The sequence below is a fragment of the Sparus aurata genome, chromosome 5 (assembly GCF_900880675.1).
Source record: "Sparus aurata chromosome 5, fSpaAur1.1, whole genome shotgun sequence".
Classification (NCBI taxonomy): Eukaryota; Metazoa; Chordata; class Actinopteri; order Spariformes; family Sparidae; genus Sparus; species Sparus aurata.
Genome location: NC_044191.1, coordinates 35,609,071 through 35,633,188, shown reverse-complemented (window position 1 = coordinate 35,633,188; position 24,118 = coordinate 35,609,071). Strand labels below are relative to the sequence as shown.

Below are 24,118 nucleotides of genomic sequence, written 5' to 3'. Positions count from 1 at the left end.
TCAGTTAGCCCCGCCCCCTCCCTCCCTCCCCCCCTCCACCCTCACGTAGCGCCGTTTGTTAACTCCCTAACTGAAGAGCTTGACGAAGCAGCCGTGGCAGTACGGTTTGTCGTTCTGTTCTTTAAACGTGCCTTTGTTGAGCTGTTTCAGGCAGAAGGCGCACACGAAGTGCTCCGGGTGGAACTTCTTGGACATGGCTGTGATGCAGCGGCCCGTGATTGGCTTCTGACAGCCGGAGCAGAGCGAGCCGCGGCGCTCGTGGTAGTGCACTTCACAGTAGGGCTGGCCGTCGTGCTCGAAGAAACTGCCGTTCACAAACGGGGTGAAGCACTCCTGCGAACGGAGAGAGGGATGAGATGTTATTCTATCTGTCATTAAATCATCTGACAGCAGCACAGCGAGGACACTGACCCTGCAGACGAAACACTCGGGATGCCACAGGCTGCTCAGCGCCGAGATGTAGTTCTCCAGAATGGCCCGAGCGCAGCCGCCACACTTCGGTGCAAACATGTCAAAGTAATCCTTCCTGCAGTACGCCTTCCCGTCCTTTTCATGGAAGCCTTGATCACAAGAAGACAGCAACGATTCTGATCAGTTTATACAAAATTCCACCACAAACTCCAGTCGTTGTTCCGGTAATAATGAAATACCTTCTGGGCCGAAGAAGGATCCACACTGAGCGCAGAAGAAGTGTTCAGGGTGCCATGTTCGATCCAGCGCCGTCACCACTTTCTGAGAAGACACAACAACATTTATTTTCAGTGAGATCAGATCTGTGTCCTCCTCAGGAAGTCCTGAAGTTCTGGGAGTTGTTGAGTCAGAGGAGACTTTTTAAACTTTGTGAAACGCTGCAAACGAGAAAAATATTCTGTATCCGTCTCTTAAAATTGGCAAATGTTACAGAAAGTTATTCCTTTTGTTATGTAAAAAATATTGTCAGACTGTCGCAGCGTGTAGGTTTAAGGTGTGACCTCACACCTTATTTCACACATTTAACTGAAAACAGATTCAACACACTAAGAGTTTGAGACGAGGGGACAGGATGAGAAAGTCTGATTTCTGATTTCTGGGTTTTACAGACTTCACCTCTGTATGTCTTATCGTTTGTTGGCTGTAATAACAACAGACTCATGGCAGCAGCAGTAGCCATTTTTAGACAGGGCAGCAAGCCGCCAATCTGCCCGTCCTTTTGGTGGCTCGGTCCGCGGTTTTAGACAGAGGGCGGCAAATTGGGGGTCTGTTTTGGTCCGCCAATTTCCCCCTCGGAGGGTACACTTATTTCCTCCTCGCCTGCTATCTAAAAACGAGGCAGCAATGTGCCGGCCTCTGCGTGAGGTGGGCGGAGGTGTCGATGACCTGCACTGTTGTGCGACCCACAGCCGGGGAGTTTTAAAACCAGGAAACAGCTGATCACAGCAGTCAGTCCATCATTTCATCTGCGGACATTAAGATGAGCAACTGGACAGCCGCTGAGATCCAGGAGATGCTAGCGTCTCCTCGCTCTCTGTAGCTGTTTGGTTGTGTTAGCTTGTTGTTGGAGCAGCAAGCTAAGGACGGTCGCTACTTTCAAATTAAAAGCCCCCCGCTAAGAACCCAGCTCTAAACTCCAATGGGGTGCAATGTAAAGCTCTTATTTTGAAGACAAATTCTTTGTCACTGTTCACAGCCCAACTCCGAGCTTCACGTCACGTCACATGTTTACGCCTACCTCAGAGGCGGCTTTGGAAAAGGAGGAATATTACGCCTCCGTTTTAGAAAGACAGGCCGGCACATTGCCGTTCCTACCTTGGAGCAATTATACCGTCTTTTCTATCTAAAAAGGGCTAGTGACTCACATCCAGTATGGGCCCGTTGCAGTAGTAGCAGCGTGGGGAGAACAGGTTGTGGTAATCTTTCTCACAGTACGGCTGTCCTTCACGCTCGAAGAAGTTCCTGGAGCCGATCTCCTCCTGACAGTGAGTGCACACGAAGTGTTCGGGGTGCCACGTCCGGCCCATCGCAGTCACCACCTACACAGACAGGGAAGACGTGGGTCGTGTTTTCAGTCTAAACAGTCACTTATATGAACAGAAATAGGATTGATAATCAACACTGTTTCGCTGTGAAGCTCCAGAAATGTTTGGTTGCCCACGGAGCGTCTCACCTGTCCCACTATGGGCTTACAGCAGGCACCACACACTCCTTTAGCGACCGTCTGCACGCCCAGCTTGTTGAGGTCAGACTGCAGGCTGCCCAGCATGTTGTCCAGCTTGTTGACCTGAGTCGGAGGTCCACCGGGAACACCGCCCTTCCCCTGGGCCATAATCTGAAACGGTTGAATGATGAAGACAGTTATGTGTTGAAGATTCGCCCGACAGAAAGAAATATGACTGAATAAAGAACATTTAAAGTAATCCTGGTCTGTGAGGAACAGAGGGAGAGTCGGGGTTCATGCCTGCATCGGAGGGAAGATCGGGTCGTACTCTGTCTGGCAGCCTACTGACACCAGCAGCTTAGGTGCAGCTTGTATCACTGGTTCTACAGGTGGAGGCCGGGTCGGGGTTTTAAGAACAGGAGGAGGGGGTTCTGGTTTTGGAGGTTCCTGAATCGGGGGAGGTGGAGGTGAGGCCTGTATGATGTGCTGAGCTGCAGCAGGAACTGGCTCCCTGATGTGTGAGGGGTGTGGAGGGGGGGAGCGAGGTGGAGGAGGAGGAGGAGGAGGTGGTGGAGGTATGGGGACGGGGAGCTGCTGGACGGGGAAGGGTCGCTTTGGTTCTTCTAAGACGGGAGGACGGCGAGGGGCGGGGGGAGAGGGAGGGGGGAGCACCTTCCTCACAGGGAGGGGAGACTCAGGAGGGATTATGATCTGAAGAAGAAGAAGAAGAAGAGAAAACAGAGAGCAGGAAACGTCGAGAGAAGTGAAAGTGAATGCAGGATATTTTTTGGAAAACTGTCGAGCACACTGAAGCAAACCTTGTCGACCTCGCAGCCGGCCCCGTCGGCGCGGGAACGCTGCGGTTTGGACATGACGATGACGCCCTCTGTCAGCCAGTCGTCACACTGTTTACGCCGCCGCTCCGAGCGTCCGATCCCGAACTTTCCCTGCAGCTCCTCGATGAGGCGGTCCTGAGAGGTGTTCTTGTTCACGATGACGGGTCCCATCTTCCTGCGCAGGTGACCGTCTCTGAACATGGGGTGGACGTTGGGCGTCTCCTTCGTGCGTCTGATGACTGATTTGATCTGAGGAGGAGGATGTGACGTCTCATCACACGTCCACAGCTGATCAGCATCAGCAGGTGAGTGACAGGCAGGATGCAGTCAGTGGGACGACAGTCACACTCGCATGCTTTCGTCCTTCAAATGTGAGTCACACCAACTTCACAGCACACAGGTGAGGACGACTGGACGACATGCCGAGCAGAGGTGCAAAAAACTACATCAGTGAGTTAAAGCGAGAACTCGTTCTGTACAGCCGGCTTCTGTCCGACACTTCAGTCCCTCCAGGATTTCCTTATTTGAGCGAGATCGTTGGAGCTTAAAATATCAGATTTCACATCAGCGTTTCTAAAAAATCTAAAAAATTAAAAGCATGTTGCAACGTTTTACTGTGAAAATTACAAAACAAGTTGTGGTTCTGCTACAGTAAAGTGTTCATGACATTTGTTTGTGTTCCTTTGGTTTAAGGGATAAAAACATATAATAATCTTGAGTTTCCTCACGTGTGACATGAGAAGCTGTCTGGCCAGATAACGTTCAGTCTCATAATGTTTCCCTGATTTATTTTGAGCAGCCACACAGAGGAGCAGACATCACCGACGGATGCTGAGCAAATCTGTCCTGAACTCTGTCAAAGTAAAGTCTGTAAGTAAAGTCCATAAAGGATCTCCGAAAGAGAAAATGAACATCTCTATCTGGACGTGCTGCTGCAGGCGAACGCTAAACTGTCTGTCGTCTTTTCAACAAACTCAAAGATGCCTCACAATGTGTTTTGATGGATTTCTTAAATGATTTGAAGATGCCAATAAAAATCCAGATCTAGTGGAATTAAATGTTTTATCTGACGTTAGATCGGACTTGGTGGAGGTATGCACTCTACTGTGCATCTTTACAGTTGTTTTTTGTACCTTTGAGGGATCCAATCTTTGATTTCCGTACGCAATAGAAGCTCATTAAAAACGATTTTCGAATTAGAATTTAAATCATGACATGCGAGTAGGCCGGCTCGTACAGAAGCATCAGTCTGAGTCAAAAGCCAAAAACAAAACACACTGTGAGCAGAACACATCCACGTCGTGTCGATGCGTACGTGTCCTGACGCTGACACTCGGTCTATATTGGGAGTCTGCAGCAGGGGCAGGTCCAGGGCCACGTCAGGGGTCCCGGGGCAGGAGGACGGGGTCATGGACTCGTCCATCCAGCTGGCCTCCGTCAGCGGGGTCATGCTGCCGTCTGTGTACGGCCTCTCGGTGTACGGCGTCATGGTGCCGTCAAAGCCATCGTGGAAGGACATGGACAGCTCCTCGTCGGCCCAGTCCAGGTCTCCGTTCCCGTCAGTGCCTCCGTCCACAGACTCGTCTGTGATGGTGTTGGTGGCGCTGGTGAACGTGTCGGGCTGCACGCTGTTCCTATCGACGGGCAGGATGAGTTCCTCCTGCATCCCTCTGCCCAGACACTGAGCCTCCATCTTCAGCTCGGGCTCCTCCACATGTGCCGCCGTGTGATTCTGTACAAAGCTCATGGCGAGCAGCTTGTCCAGCGCCTCGTCCAGAGAGGGCTCCGCCTGCACCGCCAGCGGGCTGCTTCTCTGAGCTACAGGAGCCGAGTCCAACATCTGTCTGCTGGAGCCGAGAGCCGGAACCATCAGAGGAGCGACCGGAGAGGGGGAGGATGTTTTAGAGGAGGCGTGTGCAGAAGGGGGAGACACAGAGAGAGAGACAGGGAGGGGCGAGGGAGTCTTCGGAGCTGAGAGAGGAGGCGTGAGGTTTTTTGAAGAATATGGCGGAGAGAAACTCAAATCGAGGTCGTGAAAGGAAGAAGAACCTTTGCTCGTAGTGTCAGAGAATCTACCGACAGTATTTGAGGGTGAGATCCGCTCTACAGACGGACTCGGAGACTTGGAGGACTTGTGGTCCAGCACGGTGTTAACGGAGGTCAGAGAGGGGGTGGTGGTGGTGTTGGAGGGACTCGGACTGTTTCTCATCAGGTTGGACTGAGAGAGGACGAGCAGAGTCTTGTTTTGGGACGACAGCATGTTGGGAGAGACGTCGACGACAGAGTCCAGGTCGAGGTCGCTGGCAGCAGAGAGGGAGGATATGGGACTGTGTGGAGGGAGGCGGCTCGGATGAGACGCCGACGAGCCGCCGTCTCCTCCGTCCTCATCTATGTGCAGCTCGAGACCGGCAGGCAGAGAGAAGAGAGGAGAGGCACAGGCAGACGGGTGGGACAGAAGGAAAGGAGAAGCCACGGGGGTGATGGAGGAAGAGACTGCAGGATGAGGAGAGCTGGAGGAGGCGGCTGCCGGCTCCAGCAGAGAGCCCAGAGAGCTGGGCTACAGGACAGAGAAGCAGAGGCAGGAGAAGAGGAAGAGGACAGAGAATCAACAGCAGAAGAGGAAACAAAGATAAAGTGAAGCCTCCAGTTTTCCCTCAGGCTGCTTCGTACCTTGAAGTCAGACAAAGAGGCCATCAGCTCATCCAGCTCTCTGGTGGCGCAGGAGGCGGAAATTCTGGCTTGCTGCTGAGACGGAGTGTCCAGATCACTGTGGCGAGCCGGAGGACTGGAAAACACAAATCAGAGTATGAGACGAACCAACAGGAGAATTCTAAATATCTAAATATATAATAAAGTTCCAACATGATGCCAAACACGACGTCAACATCATGATGAGAACTTTCTCTCACTTCTTCTGTTAAAATCTAATAAAACATTCTTCAGATGTTTTGTTCAATTGATCTGAAATCAACTGTTACAACAGGAAGAAGAAGAAGTAACTGTTTCTTTATTGACAGTCGAATCAAACTTTGATATCGATAAAGTAACTCAAAGATTTGGTTCTATGTTTCCTTGATTTTAGGTTTGACTGTTTAAAATAACATGGTTTGGTTTTAATTTCAGGATGTTCTGTTCTCAGATTATACTTTTATTATCATTTAATTTTATACCTACACCTACAGGATATTTTAATATGAATTTTGCCAAGGTGGGAAGTAACAAAGTACAAATACTTTCTCATGTATCTGTATTTACTCTGATGTGGACCAATCAGAGCACATCACGCACGGCAGACGCAGCGAGACGAGACAAAGACGTAAAAGCCGTAAGAAGGCGTAAACAGACAGAGAGGGAGACTGGAATGTGGAGAAAAGGCGTGTTAGTGTCTCGTATCTGCAGAGAGTTTCTGATTTTCTCTCTTTGTTGCTGCTCGGGACGCTTTACCAACCCAACATGTGTCTATTTGACGTCCTGGGAATGAGACTCAACAATCAGCTGTCTTTGTGGTGCGTTCAGGGACAAATCCTACTGATTCTACCTTTAACTTTAATAGTCTTTGAATTCTATTAATATGACGTGAGCTTCAGTTAGCTTTGAGCACAAATGTCCTTCAGAGGGAGACTTTTTACTCTGATACTCTGAGTACATGTCAGAGCCTGTAATCTATTACTTTACTGGAGGAAACAAGCTGAATCAGTACTTTTACTTTTACCAGAGTCTGTTTTTACACCAGTATCTGAACCTCTCTTGGAGGACAGACTGTGAGCACTTGTTGTACCTGGGAGACGGCACCGATCCCTCCAGCTCGTCCAGCAGACTCTCCACGGAGGGTCGGGCCTCGTCGGGCCGACTCGTCCCGTTCCTCTTGGGTTTCTCCTGAGGCGGCGGGCTCACCATGATGTCTGGGCCGCTGCCGTTCTCGTAGTGGGTGATGCTGCAGGACGGTAAAGGTGGAGCTGCCTCCTCTGTAGACACATGGCAGTATAACTACGTCTGCTCAGCACCAACAGAAGCAGTGAGGATGAAGGTGTTGTGTGTACCTGTGGTGGGGAATGACGGGGAGCTCTGCTGCACGGCGTTGAGCTCCAGCAGCAGCCGGTCGAGCTCTGACAGGTTACTGCCCAGCGCTGACGTCATGGCTGCCGTTGACGAGTCTGATGACTTCTGTTTGTTTGGAAAACTGCAGAGGAGACGGACAGAGACATCTGCTGACAGCAGCCACATTCAGAGGGAAGTGACAGATGATACTGTTTACTCTCAACACGCTCAGAGTGCAGCAGCGTACCTGTAGACGTGGTCCTCTTCAATGTGAGACAGCGGGGAGCTGCTGCTGTCTCTGGACCAGGAGCTCTTCTGAGCCGAACCCAAAGACTGCAGACACAGAAAACTTTAATCTAACATTCATCTGGACCCGTAAACTCTCCCTCAGAACATTCAATGTGCATCAACATCCTTCATTCATCTACTAAATCTAATTTGGTACAGTGGATATCATTAATGACATGTATTATTTTGTTATCTAACACTCTAAACCCAACAGCACCTGTTGTATAATTCACTATAAAGGAGCTGCTCACATTTGGAAAAATACTTTAAGTTGTCATCGATAACCGGAACCTGAAATACACATCATAACGATGATCTGGGATTTTGTTTTAGCCTGGTTTTAACTTGCAGAATGTCTGAACCGACTGTTTCTAATCTAACGTCTGCTGTTATAAAGTGCTGTGATTGAGTTCCGACACATCAGGCAGCGTGAAAACCCACAACCGAGTTCAAGTTCAGTTCAAGGCTGTCGCTGCTGGAGAGGGATCCTGTTTTCCAGGCCGAAGTTCACAAAGACTCGGTGGGTGGAGAGTGCTGACCGGGTCGCAGTCGGCGTGTTTTCCTCATTAAATCTGGTGATTTGTTTCTATACAAGTTACCAAAGACAGTAACTACGACACCACGATCATGAGTTAAAGGGGCGGAGGTGTGATGAAGAGACACTGACTCTACAGCTGCAACGTTTACATGATTTTCTCTTATTTCTCATGATAATAACTTTATTTGTAGAGCACCTTTAAAAACAGAGTTTACAAAGTGCTTTGACAGAACAAAAGCAGGACACTCAGGAGATAAAATAACAGTCACACCAAACTAGTCAAAGTTAAAAAACAAGGAGAAAAAAAGACGAAGACAAGATTACTGTTGCTGGGTCTGTTGTTGTTGCACATTTCCTTTATTGTGAGCGTTCAGAACTGTAAATATGAACTAGTATTTGTATATGGTGACCCTTCAGAGACGTACCTGCTGAGAGGAGTGGGGGGAGTCCGGCTGATCGATCAGGGAGCCGTTCAGAGCCTCGGCTGAGGGCGGAGGAGGGACTGGAGGTGGAACCGACACATCCTGGTAGGAGTGTCCTCCGGTGGGGATGGAGTACGGCGTCTCCTCAGACAGGAACACAGGTCGCTTTGAGATGTGGGACGTAGTCGACTCCAGGTCCGCCAGCAACGCGTCTGAAGATCAGACAGATTAACTGTTAGTACACAGTTATCATCGTGGTGCTTTGTGAAGTATTGTATTTGATTTTAGGGTTATTCCAGAGCCGTCGCCAGTACTGGAAATATCGGCAAACAAAATGGCAGAATATGATATCTGTGCACCTGTATGCAACCAAGATCTTTTACCCAGGAGACAAAATCCATAAACGGCCAGATTGAAAAGGAAGAAATGTTATCAGAACATCTCCATTTGCTTTTAGTATCATTTTGTCTATATTTCACCTTCATTTAAAGAAGTAATACGTAACATTTCTGCATTAAAATGTCTGATAATGTTACATATTTTTGTTGAGTTGTGTTCTTCCATAATCCCAAATATTTTCAACACGTTTGAACCCAAAGAAATCTGTTTTTCTTGAACCAACGATGGCTGTTCCTGTAACTTCCAGGAGACAGTAAATCCCTTTTCAGACAGATGTTCTGCAATATCGCTGCAGCTAAGGTTCGTATCGACATCGACGTGAGTTTTGTGTTTTGTGAGAAATAGCACGGCTCTACAGTGTAATTTCATACACATGCCAGCTTTGTGGGACAACAGACACGTGACGTTACAACATCATCGTGTTATATTTTCTGTGTTTCCACCTGTAAATCTAAAAACATCTCAGCAGACTGTTTATAAATCATATGGATGTTGTTATAAAATGTTGTGATTGAGATCCTGACCCGCCAGGCGTCCTGCAAAGTGACAAATCAGTAAATGGCGGACCCTGTCAGTCAGGAAGGAGAGCTGAGCAGGTTGTGGTTTTTCTGTTTAAGCTGCTGGAGACATAAACTAGCCGCCGCCTGGCTCCCACTGCCGGGGACGGACGCTGTTTTTCAGGCGTGATGAAGAGTCGTTAGGACAGACATGATGACAGACAGGATGTTGGACAGGATGACGGACACTTTTGCATATGTAAATTCTGTATATGTATAAGATATAATATACAAGATGCAGTAGACACGACCTGCAACCACATGACTGTTGTTTGTCCTGTAACGTCGCTCTGTGGGACATTTCTTTTCTTCATTTTTTTTATTTGATTAGTGAAGGATCTGTTACGCCATCACAGACGTCATCTCGCCTCTGTTGAGGTTCTGTTAATAGGATTCCACCTCTGTGAGTTTCACAGGCAGGAAGGCGGAATAATGGAGCAATATTCCCATTTTGAAAAGTCAGTGTGAACGGGTCTTCAGAGAGTGATGAAGGGAGTCGGCGAGCGAAACTAAAAACACTTTAAAATACTACCTCCCACAGTCACAGACAGATTTTCATCATGGCTGTTTAACAATGAAGACAACAACGCCCATGTTCCCACAAAACGTCGATCTTTTGTTGTGTTTTCTAACAGAACTTACAAACTGTGAGTCTGAATAACCATTCGACACAGTCGTCTCCTCAGAGACAAAGTCCTGGAGGGTTTTTTACCGACATGTTTCGGCCGGAGACCAATGAATTCTTCTCTGTGGCGACTACTGAATGCGGTGTCAGGCTGTAAACAGACAATAGCGACGACTCGGCCTCTCATTCCCGTCTGCTGCTAAAATAAGCTTCCTCATCAACACAGCGTGGCAGCGTTCATCACTGAACTTCATACCTAAACCCATCAGACCTCCATGAAATCCCCAACATACTTTTTCTGCCAGTCCAAACTATAAATACAACCCCGATGACAAAGACGGCTTCCCTTCTCTGAGCTTCTTCTGTCGTTATTATACCTCTGTGAGTAATTCATGCCTCTGATGAGTCTCTGACTGTGACAGACTGCTGGGGAACAAAGCAGCAGACGGACCGAAAGTGGTTCTGAATCCGGTCCAGGGTTGAGGGGGTGCAGTCAGCGTTACCCTGCTGAGTGTTCGCTGGAACGCAGGAACAAAATAGACTCTTACATCACACAATCCATCCATCCTCAGCCCGTCCAGAATAGACCGCAGTCGCCGGCTGCATACTGTTACACTACAGCAGCTTCGAGCGGCTGCAGTCCGTTTCAAAGGAATCGCTGCACTTTTAAACTCAGAACACGAGAGAAGCAGGTCCAAACTGTCCAACTGGCTAAAAGGTCAGTCAGCAGAAACACAGATGGTGGTGGGACAAAAACTGCAACTGCAAATATCTTAATTAACACGAAAATATTCAGTTTACTTTCAATAGAAGGAAAGAAACCTGAAAATATTCATATTAAAAATCAGTAATCAGAGAATTTTTTAACCTATTTTGAAAAAAAACAAACAAACAAAACAATTAAAAAAGTCTCAACCTGATTAATCAATGATCAAAGCAGGTGGAGGAAAATGTAATAGTTGATTAATGCTGAAATTTCAGTTGTCACCTTCTTCAATTTGAACATTTTCTGTTTACTATCAGTCTAATCTGGACGTAATAGCTACAACTAATGATTACTATTATTGTGGATCAACGTGTTGATTGTTTTATTAATTCATTGGTCAGTTGTTTTGTCTTCAAAATGTCAGAAAATGGCAAAAAGTTTGATCAGTGTTTCTGAAAGCTCCAGACAATCGGTTTACTGTCAGTGAGGAGGAAAGAAAATATTCACATTTAAGATTTTTTTACCTAAAAAAACAGTTAATTGATGAACAAAATAGTTTGGGGCTAATTTTAAAGTTGACAGCTGACTGATGAATCATTCTGAGGAAGTTGAGAAGTTTCAGTTGTCAGCTTCTTCAATTTGAGGATTTTCTGTTTTATATAATTCCAAACTGAATTAACGATTATTATCAAAGTGTTGTTGTTTCTCTCAATTAATTGATGAGCAGTTTGGTCTATAAAATGTCAAAAAGTCAAATTTATTTCATCTATGACGCTGGAATCAGATCATTTCTTAAAACATATTAACGGATCATCAAAATAGTTCATCTAAGATTAATTTCCTGTTTTACAATTAATCATTTGGTTCATTACTTGTTGCAGTTCTCCCATAAATTATAACTTTATAATCCAACTCCAATCAAATATACTAACGATATTTGTGGGACATTAATGAAATAGATTATTTAGAAGCAAACTAAACATGTTTCAGTCTTTGCATCATCCAAATTTAACTCCTCCCTCCCACAGCGGATCATCGGTCCACAGTGAGTGAGTATAAAACATCTCCACAGAGAACAAACGTTCTCCCTCAGCAGCTCTCAGTAATCAGTCGACTACACTCATTTATCTGTCAGCACAGTTAAGAAGCCGCTCTGTACTCACATTATTTCCCTCCTTGCTGCCTCTGTAATATCCTCAGACAGGCGAACATGCAGACAGCAGCTCAGGCAAAGATAGTCTGAGCGCCGAGCAGTGATGACACGCTGCCGGATCACCGAGGGGGCGGAGTCTGTGACGCCCCGCCTTCATTTTAATAACAAACACTACCTGGTTCAATCTGTGTTTACAGGTAAACACGAGCAGCAGGGTTGTAACTGTAACTACGTAAACTCTCGTCATACTTTCTTTTATAGGCAGACATTTTTCTAATCGTGCCATGTCACATTTTTTACTTTACATTATCCCCAAAATGTTTTATAATCCCTGTGTTGTTTTATTTTTATTCAATCTGCTGTTTCTTTCCTTGACACACGCTGTAACCTTTTTTGGGAGTGTGGTTTGTAATTCATTTACTCATGACTGTGGTTATTGTGACTGATTACATGTTTTTTAATTTCTTCCTCGTCTACTGTGTTTTGTTATAATCCTGCTCAGTAGTAGACTTTAAGATAAGTCTGTAAGAACAGTGTGATGAACTGTGGATTCTCATTCGTCTCTGCGTCAAACACAAAAAGAGGTTTATCGAAGGCAACAAAAGAAAAATACAACTTAAAAATGTCTTTTTTTTCTGTGCATTAGAAAATGTATCCTGTTTAATTCACTGTTCAAACGAGCGAAGGCTGCCAGTATACGTTTCTAACACTTAAATATCCTCCAGTGTGACAACAGTTTGTTTACAAAAACATAAAACAATAGTTGGATGTCGTATCAAACTATTTAAAACTTTATCTATTTAGAAGCAGTTCTCCGTCTGCGTCCATCTGTACATGACTGTCTCTCCTTATTATTCTTTTCTTCTCCTTATAAGCCACGATGAGAAACAGTCAGTTACCAAACCAGCAAAATATTCCACTAACATCTGCATATTTGGAATTTATTGATCATCATTATTGCTTATTGCCTTGTTCTCTTCTGTGTCTTTGTATTGTCACTGAAAAAGACAATAAAAACATTTGTCAAAAAAAAGAAAAGAAGCACTCAGTCAATCACTCAAACTGACCTTAAACACAGTTTATACTGTGTTAGTTTGTTTGTATGTGGCGGACCCTGCCACCTCTCTATCTTCAGACACTGGGAGCTTCTGTTCCTCTGAGAGCGGCTCCTTTACTTGTATCATTACCACATTCTCAAAACTACAGACTGCTCCTTTAAGGATCACGACACAGCCGCCACTATTAATCATTGTTTAAAAATTATTACTTTAACCCCTTAAGGAACACCGTTCCAACATAGGAACACCCTTGTTTTTGGATGGAAACCAAAACCTGTGTTCCAACCTCTGTAACTCTGCGTCAGTATGTCACAGAATCACACGTACACTTCTAGAAAACACTTGAGGGTGTTACATCACTGAGTCTCAGACTATGTGGGAGCGGTCATGCTTTTAATTTCGGTATGTTATTTTGGAAAAAAGAACCTTAAAATGGGGCGTTCACTAAGTGGTTAAATACAATTAAACAGTGTGATCACATACTATTTATGCATGTTTTATGTATTTATGACTCATTTCTGCTTCTGTTGTAAATCTTAGTCTTATTAAAAATTAAATTAGTTTTAAAAACACTCCTGACTCATGAACAGCAGAAGATGATGTTGAAAACACATGTTGTTCGACGGCATCTGGGAAAAATTTACACAAATAAATTCTTTATTTCTTAATTATTAATTCTTAAAAATTAATTCTCCCTCTTTTATCTGAACTTGAGTTTGGATCGTTACACTGGATGGTGATTTTGCAGATTTTGCGGATGTGATCGGACACATTAACTACACACTGCAGCGTTGGATGTAAAATGACATTTGTATATTTAACTCGATGTGGACACAGAAACAGACGTCCTCGACATTCTTCATCAGACTCTTCAGTCCGGAGGGAGATCCTTCCTGGCAGCTAAATGTTGAAGTCATGAAGTTTGACTTAAACCACATGGGAGCGCAGGACTATTTAAAGCCTCAGCTCACTGAGTAGCTCATGTCTGTGCAAATGTGCTGAAATATCCCGACCAGCTCAAAATAATCTGCACCTGGTGCTGACACGCTCAACAAGGTCCGCCTGAAGTTGACTTTGTCACTCATAAAACAAAAGCCTCCACGTAGAAAAACACCACCGACGGTTTTGGGACAAAGGTGAGTCACAGAAAACACGACGTGGGGTTTAGATCTCCGCTGTAGCACAACTTAAGAGAATAAATGCCTCCAGACTCACTAATTATGGGGGTGTATTCCTAGAAAGCTGTCGGTGGCTTTAACAGAGAGGACAGCTGTACTGCCCGAGGTCCAACAGAACATTTACACTGAGCCAAGTTTGTGACTCTCTGGTCTCTGGACTCATTATAACCTCCACATTCTGCTGATACGACACATGTGTGACTCAGTACATCTCCACAGGGGGCTTTTATACACACTTAGACTGTTTGTTTAAACCAAACTTTAACCCATTAGAACCCACAGTGACACGTAACACACACTTTAAACGTCCTGAAGTGGGTCTGGGTCGGTCTGGGTCGGTCTGTGTGGCCTAAATGTAGATTTAAGGGAAGCAGAAAATTGACTGATGCAATAACTGATAATTCCTGCCTCAAGATAAACAATTAATTTCCATTTTTGTATCTCAAAAGAAGATATTAAGCTGTACTTCTGCACACCTGAGGAAAAGAAAGGTGAGCGAGGACAGATGATGTCATAGTTCTGTTACGGTTTGTGCTGTAGTTTTGTTTGAGGGGACAGAATGTTTCACACAAAGAAACAAATATATTCATGTATAATGTTTGTGTTTTTTGATGAAGACTGTGTTTTATTGTTTCTCCTAAAGCTACAAGTCTTCAAATTAAGCATTTTTTTTCTCCACTTCGAGGTTCACGATTTTAAAAGGAAATCTAAAGTTAAGGATGGACTGCTCCTTATTTTATTTCCCTGTGTAACAGCTAATATTTGCAATTACCTGCGTTATTATTATCATCATTATAACCGTTTAATGGCATCAAACTTTAAACTGCAACATGATCACAATAACATTTAACGTACAGAATAAAAATGTACAGATAACGAAGGCATGGAGAGGAAAAATTAACCCACACACCAGCTGTGTGAAGCAGACGACGCCTGGGACAGACAAATATGAATGATGCAATTAACTTTGAACAAATCATTTATGAGAAATCAAATCAAAATTAAGATTGCAGCAGAAACGTCTGTCATTGTTGCGTCTTCGCCTCATCAGACGACTTTCGAGGTTAGCAGCGGCACTTTGAGCTTGAGAGAAAGCATGATGTGCAGGTTTCAGTATCTCTGCAGCACCACAGAGCTTCATTTAAAATGCTACACATGCTGTGACTCATTCACAGCTTCTTGCTTCTGCACTCACACGTTGTGTTTTTGTTAGTTTTCGATTAACTGTAGATGAAACTAAACGGTCACTTCTAGCAGGAGACACAGCTGCTGGATTCTGCAGGTTTCTAATGAAGACCTGTTTAAATTTAGCATCAGAAAAGTGTGATTTACTACTAAATCAAACATTTCCAGCTCACATCCTCTTTACGTGGACTTCTTTGCAGACATTCACTGCAGGTCACAGAAGGATAAAGACTGAAGATGCTTCCCTCACTTCCCTGAGGAGGGCAGCATCGAGTCTGGCACGAGGATGGACACACGCCTCGTCAGTCTCAGAGAAGTTTTGGTCCATAAAGACTTCGAAGTATTGAGAATGCAAACATGCGCTGTAAGCCAAGCAACAGGCTAATCTTTTCCATTCCAGACGGGGGGCAGGAGCCACAATGGACAAAGTCCAACTCCACTCTAACAGCATCCTGACTCAATAGTCCATTGTGCAACGTCTGGAGGAATAAAGCTGTCATCAAACAGAATACGACTTTTAATTCATGTCAGACAATACACAGATTTACTGCAACAGTGGCTCAGTCTGTCAGGGCAAACATCCGTGGTCACACTGTGGTAACTAATCTTCATTAAGCTCAACAAACAACCCTCATGTAATGTGGATACTGTACACATTCTTGTGGCCGTGGGTACATGCTCAGTCCTGCCTGTGCACACCCCCCGACCCAGCCGAGGCCCAGCGAGGCCCTGCCACAGTCCTGCACTCGTTATCAGATTGGAGTGAAGGTACACAAGGAATTCCTCACATTCCTCCGTCCTCACAGAGAAGGAAAGCAATCAGCCGCGGGCACGGGGAAGGTGACTCTGGGGAGGGAACGTACAGTCGCTGTAATCCAGTGGAACCAGCCGACCTGTCTTAACGGGAGTCAAAATGATGCTTTGTAATAAAACCTACTCGAGCAGAACACACATTCCTCCGATACCGCCGGATTTGAGGTAGCGAGCTGGTGAGGAATGTGCTCGAATACAAAACACCGTCTGTCAGTCCAGAAAATGAAAATAATGTGTTGACAATTACAGGAGCCGTTCCACTAACTACAGCATGCTTTGAATTCCAGGATGAGGGAGATGTCAATGTTTTTACTGCCTGTTTCCCACAGAGCAGAGAGTACAGTGCAGGCAGGAGGGAGGCAGGAGGGAGGCAGGAGGGAGGCAGGGAGGCAGGGAGGAGGCAGGGGGGAGGACACCAGGACCGGTCGCTCCACACCAGCTCACCTCCGAGTTCATGTCATGGAGTTTCTACTAGATTCACTGGACATCGCAAAACCCTTTATAGTCGTGAAATAGTGAAGTTTGTTTCTGTGCTCACTGGATTGGGTTCAAACTACAAATCTTTCATTTTCAAAACTTAAAGGGATATTCCGGTGTAAATTTAATCCATGGTCTAAATCACCGTGAAACTGTGTTAGACTCCCTCTCGACCGCTAATTTACGGAGTTTTATCAACCTCAGAAACGACCGCACGACAACAATACACTGCAGTAAATGGATCCAAATATAAACCGCCACCAAAAAGCCACAAATAATGCTCAGAACAGCACCAAACTTCAGCAACAGTACAAATAGGGTCTCAGCACATAGTCCGGGGCATCTAACCTCCGCTAGCTTAGCTGGATTTCTACTGAAAAGCTGACTAAATTTACCTCTCTTCTGCAGCAGCTTCCTATGTGTCTTACCTGCCAGTTTATAACAGTTATTATCGAGCGCGGACAGGGAAAAGAACAGAATTGAGCATTTCTAACCGCACTCGGTAATCGTCGCGTCGGGACTTCCCCGACCCGGAAGCTGATGGAGGAGAGTTGAAATCTGTTTTTAGCTTCCCAACAGAAATCCAGCTAAGCTAGCGGAGGTTAGATGCCCCGGACTATGTGCTGAGACCCTATTTGTACTGTTGCTGAAGTTTGGTGCTGTTCTGAGCATTATTTGTGGCTTTTTGGTGGCGGTTTATATTTGGATCCATTTACTGCAGTGTATTGTTGTCGTGCGGTCGTTTCTGAGGTTGATGAAACTCCGTAAATTAGCGGTCTGCTAACTTGATCTCTCGAGAGGGAGTCTAACACAGTTTCACTGTGATTTAGACCATGGATTAAACTTACACCGGAATATCCCTTTAAAAGGGCTCTAAATAACATTTGTAGATGTGTATATATCTTTTATTGGCCACATATTAGTGGAGTGTAACATGACAAGAAGAATGAGACCTTTCCTGATTATCTCAGTAGCCTACGTTAGCCTGTGGACGATATCTTGAAGTGGTCTAAAGCAGCTGGACTGTGGATTTCTTTGTGAAGGACTCTGGTCGGTGTGACTCGTGTTGGTGCCTTTTCTGCTCTGCTAACTGAGAACAACGCTAGCTAACGTTAATTCAAGTGCGCAAGAATAAAACTAGCAACCGTGTAGAACGTCTGCAGTTCCCAACATCGTTGTAGAATTTCAAATAAGAAATTAACATAATTTTATGAAAATCTGTGACAAGAACTGCAGTTTTTATTTCATAAATATTTCATACATTTGTGCCATGTTGACTTAAAAGTTTTCCATCTTTGTGTGAAACCTGTTGAGCCTGTTTTTCATTGGATTCACTAAACTAGTTTGTTATCTTTTTCTCTGTGGACAAAATATTAATCTTGGTTCCTGAACTCAATGCACACATTTAATGTCACACATTCGGACTTTCTGAATTCTGGGTTAGTTGGCAGGGAACGACCCGGCTGTCTAATCTGGTCTATTAACATGTGGGCCAACAGGGTCCACAGCTCACCTGTTTATAGCCCAGGAGCAAGAGAGCAGAACTGTGCACAGCCCCAGAAGAAACCCAACCCCATCAGGCCAACCCGACACGATATTTATATCAAACAAGACAGGCAGGGGCCGCGGAGAGGGGGAGGAGGGGGAGATACCAGAGTCAGGGAGACAGAGAATGTGAGTAAACGAGAGAAAATGGACCAACAGCAAACAGACTGACTGAAGAGAGAAATATCCTGATAAACGCCTCGCAGCTGACAGATGTCCTCCAGTTTCTACAGTACAACACAGGAGCCCACGCAGACAAAAGGATGAATGAGTGTAATAGCATACTATCAGCATCTTCGGGTGATTACTTCAAAATAAACACACCTAAAAATACCCTGCCGAGCAGCCCCATATCCGAAAGATGACACGCCCCCCGAGAGAGCGCTGCTGGACCAAAATAAAGGCCGAAGCTTCCCCACAGAGCAGTAAATCAGATGACAGGGGAAAGTCTGAGGCCTGATGTAACACCCAGTCACTGAGGACACATTCATGGCCTGCATGTGTGAGGACCGTATGTCAGTGAGGAGCCTTTTGTGCCATGAGAGAGTTTAACTGGGCGGACGAGGAAGACACTCAAAGAAAGACCGCGTTGTCTCTCTGGAGCTCGAACACCAGAACGCGGTCCAAACGTGCAGCCGGGCCGACAACAGAGCCCAACATCCAACCATCAAATCCTGATGGGTTTATTCAGTGGATGAAGTTTTTATTTCACCCGCAAGATTACTTTTATTATTATTGACTATTTGAAATCTTATTAAAAAACAGCTGCAGATTTTTCTGCTGATGATCAACTAAACAATCCGTCGTCTTATCGTCTCAGTTCTGCTGAGCATCGTCTGAGTACGACACTGAAACGGACACATTAACTTGAGAAAACAAGCACACTTCTGCCCTCTCAGCATTTCCAAGTGGATTTATTATCACACAGCTTTCACAAAGTCAAGTTCAGTTTAGTTCAGTTGATACTCTGTCCGACAAATCTTGTTCTCCAGCAAATTTCATGTCATCACGAACTTAAGATTATTTTTTGAGAAATTGAAAAATGTGATGCAGAAACGATCCCACAAAAATAACTGACAAATTATTTTCCAGCCCTGTTTGTTTTCAGCTCTCTGTGCTGTGGACAGATATCAGACATTCAGCTGATACACAGCTCTAATAAACAACAAGTGAATTTACATCGACATTAAAAGTGAAAGAGTGTGTGGTAAACAGAAGTGAGATTTCCTGTGGAGCTCCCCGGCCTCTCAACATGCCCTGTAGTGTCCCCCAGCCTGAGTAACGTGAGGACAATCCAGCAGATTCCTTCTGCATTACCCAGAACTGTCAGGAACATAATCAGCGCTGCTCTCTGAGCCAAGTTACAAGGCCAGGAACATGGAAACAGCCCGGCGGGAGGAAGAGAACGAAGCGAGCTGCAACTGAAGCAACAACTCTGTTATCAGCAGGATCGCAGCCTGCAGGACCACAGCTGCCCCTCCACCAGTGTTCGCTGGCCTCCAGCTCTGACTCTGCTCATTGTTTCCCTGCTGTGTTTCCTCAGGATGTGGGGCAGGGTCTGTTGCCTGAGCGATGAGGTCAGACATGCAGCTCTCTCCTCCCCAGACCCAGAACAGGATGGGTGTGGAGCTCGGGAACGAGACTGATTTACAGTCCGGAGCTTCCCTCTAGCTGGTTAGGGCTGGTATGCACTAACCTCGCAGCGCTCATGGGGTGATGATAGCTAGTCTGGTAACACTAACTCTGTGCAGCCGACACACTGGGACACAGAAACCACTGAAGACCTTCGAAGATCTTCTGGTATGCTGTGTAAACGCTGTAGACATTTAAGAGCACGCTGCTGCTGCAACAGCCAAGTCCTCCTCCTGCTTCTGGAGGAGAGGCCGCCGTCGTCCTCCGCGAGGTGATCGACTCAAACTATGAACAGCAGAAACATCCAGCAGGACGGCAGGTGAAGCAGGTGCAGCTGTTACCACCTGTAGAGACGCATGATGAGCCTCAGTGCGTCCGAAAAACACAGATGAGAGGCTCGTACTGTTTGAGTAACAATAAGCAACTTTAAAGTCATTTCACAACATACGTTTCTTTTCCCAGAAATCAATTCTTCTTCGTTACTCTAAAAAAACACATCTTGCAATGTAGGCCAATAATGTCAGCTTGCTAACGCGTGCTTGAAGTTTAATATTGACTTCTTGTGCAGTAAGAAAACACCCAAATATTATCAGCAATACTAAATGTTGTCATATCTGATCGGTATCTTAGACAGCATCAGAGTCTGGACCGTCTAAAAACACCAGGAGCTTAAAATTACCGAGCATATTACCAAACACAGTGAACGTGGGGATTGTGAGGTCTCTCTGCAGCGTCAGTAATCCAGCCTGAGGTTTGATTCACTGTTAATCTGTGAACAGCTGATTTAATGGGAATTCACAGCCAATAGGAGAGTGTTATGCTTGTTTATGCGAGACCCTCCAGCTCAGTGCATGTCTGAACTAATCCAGCTTCTTCAGTGTTAACCTGCAGACAAGAAGCCGGGCCTCGACAGCCCAGCGAGGTCAGACTGCCTGAATCTCACACAGTCGTGATGAATCCACAGAGAGGAGTTCCTTCTTCAACACCACAAACATGAAACACAAGAGCAGGACAACAGAAGGACGGTGAGCCACATCTGGGCGAGGACACATCTGTCACTCCAGTGAGCGAGGCCTGGTCACCACCTGGTCCTGACTGTAAAACTCGGACTGAGAGAGCGCCGAGGGAAGTCCTGTTCCTCGAGTGTTGAGCACCGTGGGCAGATCAATAACCAGGATGAAGTCTGATCAGGTTTCCAAACAGCTCCGTGTAGACCTGTCAGTCATTACTGAGCCTGGAGGACCTGCGGGGGCTCGTTAGCCGGGGCGTCACCGGCAGAGCAGCCAGAGAGTATTTACAAATATTTAACATGGTTTGTTAAAGGATATTTAGGGAGGACGTGGGAGGCGTTCGCCACATGGTGTGTACAGAATAGTTTAAATAATTACAGCAGAACAGTTGGAAGCTATTTAACTTTACAGTTCTGTGATTGTCCCACTCAAAGATGAAAGACATTTTCAACAATCTCAGAGAGTCTGCAATCACCAGAGGAACATGTTTGAGTAAAGCTTGATCTTATTTATTTTACAGCGCCTCCTTTCTGTTCACAACAGATTTCCGAGGGCTGGTGGTTAAATTGTCCCGTATGAATGGGAAAACCCTTCAAGATCCTTATAGGTCATCAGTAGTCGTCAAAGTCGTGGTCCACAAAACATTTCTGGAGCTTCACAGCAAGAAGGCGTTGCAGCATTCTGCTGAACAACTGAAGCAGCTGGAGACTTGATTTAAAACAACAAGTGGCTCCGTACAGCTCGTCCGAGTCAATCCAAGCCTAGAAATCCCAGATCGATGTGATAACTTACTCTCTTTATGCATGTTTAAGCCGTGTGTGCACTCACTTCCGACGCGATGCCTGCCAACACTTTCATCTGAGCAGCTACGTTGAAGATTTGCAGCCTTAGAAAGATTGTAAATAAATCTTTTCAAACCAGTTTGGGATCTCTGGGCTCCAGGAAACTTGGATTACGTCAGACGAGCTGTATGTTATGAAGCCATGTGATGTTTTTTTGGTTGTTTTTTATAAAGTCCCCGACTACTTCAGTTGTTGAAGCTCCAGAAATGTTTTGAGGACTCTGTCGTCCTAAAACTTCACCTGACTTTCAATCAGCATGTGGGGGGAGGAGATAAAGACTGGATTTTACTTTTGGGAGTCAAATAGCATCAAAGAGAGGAATGCATTAAAATATGTCAAAATACAAACTGTCATGTGTAAATCAGCACTAACAATGTTACATTAGCTAGCGAGCTAATCAGCTACCATGACACCAGCAAGTATTAGCAACTGCAGGACCACGATACAATGAAACAACAGCGAGTTCTTCTAACTGTTGGAGCCTCGTGTATCCCAAACACTTCGCTCTATCCCAACGACCAACAGGATTCAGGACATCATTCCCCGAAACAGCGAGGAAGACCCTCTGGAGGCAGCGAGCATGGGGCGTAGCGGCCGGTAGGAGGTGAGTCACGACCCAGAGAGTATTTGGCCTTGGACCCTGACAGAGTGATGTTCGACATTCCTCAGCAGCCTCGCCCCCTCCTTCAGTCTGCTGTTCACGCTGCTGCAGCCTCCCTCCCTCAAACAATCAGCTCTTTCACAGGCCCACAGCAGCTCGAGCATCTAATGTACCCTGAAGGTAATCTCTCTGCAGGCCAACGCCAAAATGTGTCCCAACATCTCTCCACTTAAACAATTCACCAAACCCATTTTACTGCCTTTATACTTGAGGAGCGTCCCTACAGATACCCGTCAGATTAGCAAAGTAAATATAGCAAACTGACCAGCTGGTGGAACTAGAACAACACATTTAGAAGTTCAGGGGTTCAGTGCCAAAGGTCATGAGCCAGTGAACTGAAGAGGTGAACAGAAAATAGATGGAGCTGATAGACGGCACGTTATTGATCGTAATCATCGTTGGTATTTGGATGCAGTGCGAATAAAAAGTCTCGTAGTAGAGCTGAAGGGTTAGAGGACTGACAGAAAAATATCTGTCAACAACTTCAATAATTGTTCAAGAAAAAGCTTCAACATAAACTGGTTTCAAGGCGCGCCTGATCGATATATGAGCCTATGAGAGATTATAATGCAGAAAAAGATGATTGGAGTAATCCATCTTCATGTTAATAAACTTCTGATATATTAGTTTGTTGTTACATATCTTTGTCCCAAATCACAATTGAGGGATGATGCAAAAGAAAAATATGTATTTCAGCCGATGTTTAAATAACTTTAAAGACTATTACCTTTTTCATACTGTTTTTAAGCCAAAAATATGCAACGTATATCTTTAATCAATTTAAATCTCAGCACATACAACAAGAAATTACAACGACTTCAATTCCAGGTACACCAGCGACACTAATGGAAATGTTTGGTCTCACTTGAGATGTTTTTGGGCTCATGTGCACCCAAAATAGTGAAAACCTCTGGAGCTCTAACACAATCTGAAATATATTATATAAACCTGCCATGTAGGAGAAATCAACAGGAAAGAGCACAAGGTCAGGAAGTTCCCATTAACTACTTCTGTTTCACCTCCAGGAGAGAAAGTGTGTCAGCAGCTTCGACACAGTCGGATGAAATGTGAAAAGGTTTCTTTGGGGTGTTTTCTTCTTTTTAGTGTGAAAGTCTAATTACATACAGTTTGTTTTAAACACAGTACAATTCCCAGTGTTCCTATTGTTCTTAAACACATCTTTGACTCCTGTATGAAGGGTTTCTATGAGAATAAAAGGACTGCAGGGTAGTTTTCATGGTCACAAATGAAATATATCTGACAGTAAAGCAGCTAACAGTCTGGAGTGGGAGGCCTGGTGACTCCAGCACTTCAAAGCTGGAATGAAACAGCCTGGGGGGCAAAAAGTTGAGGAGGTAGAAGTTTAAAGCTGGGTGTCAAAATGTCAGCCGAGCATCTCCTCCCTCATTAAGAGTGAATATTAATGAGTTTAACTGAGATCAGACAGTAACGGTCCGGAGAGCTGCTGAGCAGGAGGTGGAGGTGAAGAAGGCTAGCAGAGTCCAGCCGCTAACTAACTTTACTACGATGCTTTTAAAAGCTCCAACAAAGCGGGTAAAATGTGAATAACGAGTTAAACATTAACTGTGTAACGTTACAGACACAACACAGCCATTTTCCTTCACAGCACAGGCACCACAAACTGTTTTCTACCATGAAATCTGGTCGAACCGTTGGACGGAGCTCCTCCGCCCTGCTGCCCGCTGCTCGCTCTCTCCCAGCGGACACAAACACTTTCAACTCTTTAAAAATAACTCACCTAAATCGTCCATGATGGCCGCCTGACTTCACTGTGAGAGAGGTTCTCGTCTGTTTCTCAACTCTCTGTTTTCCTCTCAGAACTTCTTCTTCTTCTTCTTCTTCTCCTTCTTCTTCTTCTCTGCTCAGGTCCTGCTGGTCAGGACGCCTCGTGAACGCGCCGCGATATGTGCATGTGTACTTTACCAGAGCGCGCACTGACGGGAGCTCCGGCGACGGGCGACACCCAGCGGCCAGGACAGAGAACTGCATGTGTAAATAAA

The 24,118-nt window shown here is 45.3% G+C and overlaps 1 protein-coding gene across 3 annotated transcripts; it reads right to left on the bottom strand.

Annotated features, from left to right (window-relative positions):
- Positions 1 to 26: 26 nt before the first annotated feature.
- Positions 27 to 24,006, bottom strand: pxnb (paxillin b). Of its 3 annotated transcripts, XM_030416341.1 has the most exons (14): positions 23,857 to 24,006; positions 8,260 to 8,468; positions 7,256 to 7,341; positions 7,011 to 7,150; positions 6,749 to 6,935; positions 5,641 to 5,755; positions 4,286 to 5,527; positions 2,953 to 3,219; positions 2,435 to 2,845; positions 2,144 to 2,305; positions 1,836 to 2,009; positions 651 to 732; positions 412 to 560; positions 27 to 333 (listed from the first exon to the last, which is right to left on the bottom strand). In XM_030416341.1, the coding sequence occupies exons 1-14, from the start codon at positions 23,867 to 23,869 to the stop codon at positions 67 to 69; spliced, it is 3,504 nt and encodes a 1,167-aa protein (XP_030272201.1). In that variant the 5' UTR covers positions 23,870 to 24,006; the 3' UTR covers positions 27 to 66. The 3 variants fall into 3 exon arrangements, with proteins under 3 accessions (XP_030272201.1, XP_030272203.1, XP_030272202.1); XM_030416343.1 differs by lacking the exons at positions 2,435 to 2,845; positions 2,953 to 3,219; positions 4,286 to 5,527; XM_030416342.1 differs by lacking the exons at positions 27 to 333; positions 412 to 560; positions 651 to 732; positions 1,836 to 2,009; positions 2,144 to 2,305 and having other exon boundaries at positions 2,791 to 3,219.
- Positions 24,007 to 24,118: the final 112 nt, after the last annotated feature.

Bases quoted from the DNA above. Each gene is read 5' to 3' on its own strand.
- pxnb (XM_030416341.1), bottom strand. The intron at 7,151-7,255 runs GTACGCTGCTGC...TCTCCTCTGCAG, and splicing joins GAAGAGGACCACGTCTACAG to TTTTCCAAACAAACAGAAGT. The intron at 2,010-2,143 runs GTGAGACGCTCC...CTGTCTGTGTAG, and splicing joins GTAAGCCCATAGTGGGACAG to GTGGTGACTGCGATGGGCCG.